Consider the following 6,707-nt stretch of genomic DNA (forward strand, 5'->3'; position numbering starts at 1 on the left):
TGGTACTAGAAATTCGTATTAAAAGATCGTGCCTTCTTTTCATTGCGAGTTTCATGTTTTTTTAAAACTGTGCTAGTAACATACAATTTCCTTACCGAGGGAACTTCACACAAGCTACATATAACTGTTCAATACAAAATCTCGTCTTTTTAAAGTGCGTGACCTTAATCGTGACCTGAAAGAGTTCGATTTACAAACCTTCCAGAAATAGATTGCAAGCTCTTATTCTCTTCAGCTCAGCTGTTTTTAAAATATGACTTGGATAAAAATCCATTACAATTACACAGATTGATTCTTTTGTTAATAAATATCTCAATATAATTGAAACAATATTTTATTACATTAATCAATATGAAATAAAATAGAAAGCTTTTTCATGCAGATAGATTTAGTAAGGATGTTCATTTTACATGTTTTTTTTTAATAGATCAAGTTAGAATCCGTTGATGTGTAAAAAACCTGTATGAACAACAACACTGCCTTGTATAAGTAGTGTAGTTACCCTAAACTAATGCATTAAGTAAGTAGTATATTTATGTGCCAGCTTTCTTAAGTAAAGTCCAGAATCTTAAAACAAATGTTAAATAATAAAAATACACTTTAGATGTAAAAAACATTTCTTAGTATTTATTTATTTTCCGATTATGTTCTAGAGTTTCAATTTTCTCGGGTGTGGCGATTTCCTTAAGCCGATTCAGATTGTCCCACCAGAATTGGAGACGGTTGCGGCATATCATGTTGAACCAGGGAGTTACGGGCCCTTCTAGGGATGCCATGAAGCTGAGAAGTTAAAATCAACTAATTGATAATATAGTACTAGGTGCGTGAAAACGATTAAAGATTTCCCAGCTCTAACAGTTACAAAATTTGCATGAAAAGTCGCCTTTGTAATTCATCTCAGTATATAATATATATCTCAGTATGTAATATTTTATTCAAATTTAAATGAGACCACTTCTGAGGTACTCTCTTTCCAACAAAAAAAGAATCATCACTATCGGTTCACAGATGCAGATGAGTTATCGTGTAGCATACATACAAAAAAAAGAAAACAGTCGAATTGTGAACCTCCTTTTTTTGAAGTCGGTTAATTACACGGCTAAGGTTCTAGAAATGAACACACATGAACTGTCACGAACTGCTCCGTATACTTATTAACAGTGATGAAATAAGACCAGGAGCACTCACTCATCAAACTCGTTCCTGGGCACGCAGTGAAACTCTTCAATCTCGTTTGGGTTGAATTCTATGTCCAAGTCTGCCTGCATCACCAGGATGTAATCCATTTCGTGCTCACCCCACACGCCATCAAAAGGATCGTGGTAGTGAATGCGGGTCATTAAATTCATCTGTTTGGTATCTACCTGCAAACCAATTTATACTTTTGTTAAGCTCTCCTATTTCTCACTGTACGCTGATACTTGACCTTTTCTTTCTTTGCAACACATTTTATCTGCCTCTGTTCTTATCCCTCGTTTGATGAAATGAACCTTTTATTCCTTTATTACCTGCCATACATCAAGCCGGATTTACATTTGTCTGAAGTGTCGTGTCTTAACGCGTCAGAACCGTATCGGTTTTACACACAGCACAAGCCTTCACGTCAGATTGCGACACACTAATATAAATCTAACCATATTAAATGTATGAAATGTCTCGCTCGCAGGTTTGACGACTTCCAACCTCCCGAACAAGCCGGTTTCCGAAAGAGTTTTAGTACCATAGACCACATAAATACGCTACGGCAAGTTATACAGAAGACGAGACGAGAGCGTTTGTGGAGTATGAGAAAGTCTTTGATTCGATCGAGACCTGGGCGGTGCTGCAGTCTCTCCAAAGGTGCCAAGTAGACTATAGGCATATCGAGGTGTTAAGGTAGTTAATACAAAAACGCCACTATGTCAGTCCGATTACAGGATCAGAGCTCTAATCCTATCCAACAGCAACGAGGTGCGAGACAGGGAGATGTGATATCTCCGAAACTTTTCACTGCTGCGTTAGAGGATATTTTCAAGCTTCTGGACTGGAAAGGACTTGGCATCAACGGCGAGTATTCAACCTTCGATTTGCCGATGATATAGTTCTTATGCCTGAGACCTGAACACGATGCTCGAAGATCTCAGTAGTGTTTCCCAAAGAGTGGGTCTTAAGACGAACATGGAAAAGACGAAGATCATGTTGAATGCCCATGTTGTACCTGCTCCAGTTAAAATTGGGAGCACTACACTCGAAGTTGTTTACCATTACGTATACCTAGGACAGACAGTCCAGTTAGGTAAGTCCAACTTTGAGAAAGAGATTTCTCGTCGAATCCAACTCGGATGGGCAGCGTTCGGGAAACTACAAAAAATCTTTGCGTCCAAATTACCTCAGTGTTTCAAGACGAAAGTCTTTGACCAGTGTGTATTGCCAGTGATCACATATGGATCAGAAACGTGGACCCTCACTATGGGTCTCATAAGAAGGCTCAAGGTCACTAAGCGGGCAATGGAGAGAGCGATACTCGGTATTTCCCTACGTCATAGAATCAGAAATGAGGAAATCCGTAGGAGAAGTAAGGTAACCGACATAGCTCGAAGAATTGCTCAGCTGAAGTGGCAGTGAGCGGGGCACATAGCTAGGAGAATCGATGGCTGTTGGGGCGGAAAGGTTAAGCACCAAAGTTATTTTAAAGGAAATGTTCATGCATCATAATAATTTACATTAAAACCATAACTAAGTTGATTTTCTGTAGTCTACAGATATAAGTACTTAACAATTTTTATATATAAAAAATGACCTCAAAAGTTCTTGGAATTAATTACATCTATTTGCCATCTATTTCAATAAAAATTGAAATTGGTTAGCGGAAAGTTAATGGTTTAACAATACGTCGAATTGAGAACCTTCTCCTATTTTTTTTAGTCGGTTAAAAACGTGGTCCCACCTGATCCAAAGGCACGTTCAACTCGTGGTGAAGCTTACGTCTCGCGGCGGATTTTATGCTTTCCACTTTGCCGTTTATGAATAGAGGATGACTACAGATTGTGTTCGAGTAGTATCCTTGAAAGTGTACCTGTAAACATTATGAGCTTGAAAACTTAATAGCCATGGGTGTTGATTTGCGGAAACGCAAACTATGTCTAAGTTCAGTACAGTTGTTATCAGTAATAAGTAAAGTTGTTATCACAGTTTTGGTCTTCTCTTAACAATATATTAGACCAATTATGTTGCTGAATCTATTAGAATCAATATTTTACCTTTTTATTAGATCTCCTTTGTATATAAATGTCTCCTCGTCCATTGAATAGGAATAGGCTAAACGCTCTATGCAGTAATACTGTGCCTTCCGGTGACACCTTGTGACAATCCTTCTTGCTAGCGGTACCTATTATGTTGTCTTTATGGTCCACCAGCACGCACAACTCTTTTTCTAGGTAATTAAGCTGAAATGCGTGTAACAACTTAACCATACAAAGCCAGAAAGTTTATTCGTATCCTTGGCATAACCTCCTAAGGCCAGGCCCCGTGATATATAGGTTATTTTATTACATCTAGTGACGGGACGAACAAGTCGTGCGCCTGATGGTAACCTACACGCCTGTCCTTAACAGTTACAGTGCCACTCACAGCTTTAAATTACAAAGATCCTAGGGTCACTACCACTGCACCCGTCACTCTGAGACATAAGTTGACAAGTCCCATATTCCTGTAAATTCACCAGCACCCGTACCTTCTAAATCGGTAGTATTCTGGGTTGAAGGTAAAAGCTACATGATATGTGGTCATACGTAATCAAAAGAATACGAACTGCAGAAACAAACACATTCACATGCGTACATTTGCGTTTATAAGTCGCCTATTCAAGCATAAAGATGTTAACGAGTAATTTCGTTCGTAGAATCTCTTTAAACTTCTCTCATGAAAAGTTGTAATTTTGCAGATGTGGCCTTATTACATCAATTCCAGAACTCTACTCAATGCTCAAGTCAGGATTTGAGTATGATTTCAAGCATTGGAAATACGACCCTTGAGTCCCTAGAGACCCGGCTTGAGTATGATTTCTAGTGCTTTAAATCATACTGATGTCCTGATTTGAGCATTGAGTACAGTTCTGGATTACGACCCTTACAGTAGTGGATTTAGGGTTGCTAACCGTCTCCGTTCACGGTAATTTCTTTAATTTTTAGCTCAAATTATTTCGTCGAAATGGTATTTTGGCAAATGAGTCTAAAATGGGAATTTAATTATAACCGAACTCTTTAAGTTTTCGCAATTGTTACACATATTAAATGAAACTATGTATTTTTCCGGATTTAAATAGCGTATATTTGTTTTTTCAAACAAACCAACGTTTCGGGCCCTTCACGGGGAAGTGAAAGGATCATTTCCTATAAAACCGAACTGCTTAGCCTATTTTATTTACGAATTCGATTATCTCTTGTGTAAATATTGCAAATCACGAAAAGACATATTGCGCGTTAATGTTATAACAATGCATATGCAATTTTTAAGTTTAAATAATACGAAATTTAACTAAAAATGCAATGATTTTTTTTTTCCAGGGTAAAAAGAGGGATATCCCGAATTTTTAAGCTTCATGATCGATTGTCACTTGAGGCCCAAAAATTAGGTTGCAACCCTGAGTGGCGTGTTTTTTTATGATACCAAGTGATAGGACGAACAAGTCGTGCGCCTGTTGATAAGTGATACGCCTGTTCACAGCAGTTGCAGTGCCATTCAGAGCTTTATATTGCAAAGATCTGAGGGGCGCTGCCACTGAGCCTGTCACATTGAGACAAGTTAACAAGTCCCATGTGCCCGTAAAATCACCAGCACCCTTACCCTTTTAAACCGGAACGGAGTAACGCTCGCATTACTACTTGGTGGCAGTACTTCCCTGGACGAAGTCTTCCACAAGGAGCTCTACTGCTACAAATTGTAGGTGGGTAGTAAGTATACGGGTAAAAGATAGTTCACCTGTTCAGGATCCACATTCTTCGTAGGATCAAATTGTAGTGCCGACGATTGCGTGACTAAAAGCCTATTTTGTCGCCCAAAAAGTTTTCGTAACATATTGCACTTTCGTATGAGCACTCTCGACGAATAACTACAATAGAATGATTGATGTCGTGGAAGAAGTAGATAGGTTAATTTGTGTAATAAAAGACGCCATTTACAATATGATCTAAACGTCAGATAACATTTCAAAAGCTAATCTTTTGACTTTTAGGTATTGTTTGCTGTTTTTAGACTTTTGTTATTCAGATGTAAAAGCATAAAATACGTTTTTGTGTTGATTTTTTATAAATATAGGAAAATCGCAGGTATGTTATATATACACAATTTCTGTAATACACAAAGGAAAATTTTAAAAATAGACAAGACTATTGAGAAATCCAGTGCAGAGGCATGACAAAATCCAGTGCGGAGACGAGAAATTTTTGTAAGCAATGAAAATAATGATTTCACTTTTAATATGACATAACCCCAGGTTAAGTGATAGGTGCAAACGTTACTTTTTAAAACTTTGAATTTGACCGGTATGTAAATGACGTAAGGTACAATTTTCAATTAAGAATTTTACATAATAGTTAACCGTACTTGTGTGTCGTCGCTTGATACCGTAAATATTTTGATAAAAACAAGAATTAAAAGAAATATTTATATTTTACAAGCACCATTATAATACAACGTAAAACATTCTTTGAATTTGCGTAATATTCATTAAGATATACCTACGCTTAACAGTAATTACATTGATTTCAAAGAAAATCTAAAATTTGACAAGTTCTATTCTAATAATGTGCTAGACTAGACTATCTTCAAAATAACTTTAAACAAATGTACTGAAAAATATAAATAATTAAAATGCAAGTAAATAATTTTAGATAAAGAAGATTGATACAGTTCTTTCCCTAACATATAAGTCAATTGACCGCAGAACTGGTGAAACCCACTATAAAAGATATCGCCGCTTACATATAATAATACATTTATTTCAAGTAACAAAAACTCATGTATGTGTTACTATATACAAAGGTATATATGCTTTCATTTCGAGTAAAATTTAAAATTGCATTTCATATGGACGCGTGTAGCCCACAACGATGTCTAATTTAATGTAATAAAGGGGCATGCCTATTCCTTAAGACGCGGAGAGCGGGGTAGTGGCTGACGCGCACATCTTACGAAGCGTCAAAACCGTTCACACTTATGAAGAACAATGGCTCAAACCAAAATAGTTCATTTTGTAACTGAAATTACATAAGACAAGAGTTACTTCTAAACTTTCAAGGAAGTAGTATATAGAGTAGAAAATACCTCTCTTTTAAATTCCAGTTATTATAGTATACTGTTTTATATTTTTGATTTAAATAGCAATTATTTTAGTAAATTAGGCAGAATGCCGAATCCTATCAAAACGAAGCCATCTGGCTTGGCGCTCTTCTTGTTCTCACATTTGGAGCGTATAATTATTTTTAACCGACGTCAAAAAAAGGAGGAGGTTATACGTTCGCTGAATGTATGTTTTCAGATATCTCCGTCAATTATGGACCGACTACGAAAATATCTTTTTATTTCAAAAGGTGCACTCTCGTGGTGGTCCCATTGTCACTAAGTCAGAATTTGATGAGGGGATCCCATGAAAATCGAAGGAAATCCTCAAATTTTATAGGCAAGTCTGTGTATTTACCAATTTCTCCATCAATTGTGCACTGATTTTG

The 6,707-nt window shown here is 36.8% G+C and overlaps 1 protein-coding gene across 1 annotated transcript; it reads right to left on the minus strand.

Annotated features, from left to right (window-relative positions):
* Positions 1-620: 620 nt before the first annotated feature.
* Positions 621-3,044, minus strand: LOC113226636 (isopentenyl-diphosphate Delta-isomerase 1-like). The gene is made up of 3 exons (XM_026459354.1): positions 2,927-3,044; positions 1,189-1,364; positions 621-780 (listed from the first exon to the last, which is right to left on the minus strand). Exons 2-3 carry the CDS (start codon positions 1,347-1,349, stop codon positions 621-623), a joined length of 321 nt encoding a protein of 106 aa, XP_026315139.1. The 5' UTR covers positions 1,350-1,364; positions 2,927-3,044.
* Between the last annotated feature and the right edge of the window lie 3,663 nt (positions 3,045-6,707).

The sequence above is a fragment of the Hyposmocoma kahamanoa genome, unplaced genomic scaffold (genome assembly GCF_003589595.1).
Source record: "Hyposmocoma kahamanoa isolate Upper Pololo Valley unplaced genomic scaffold, ASM358959v1 192, whole genome shotgun sequence".
Taxonomy (NCBI): domain Eukaryota; kingdom Metazoa; phylum Arthropoda; class Insecta; order Lepidoptera; family Cosmopterigidae; genus Hyposmocoma; species Hyposmocoma kahamanoa.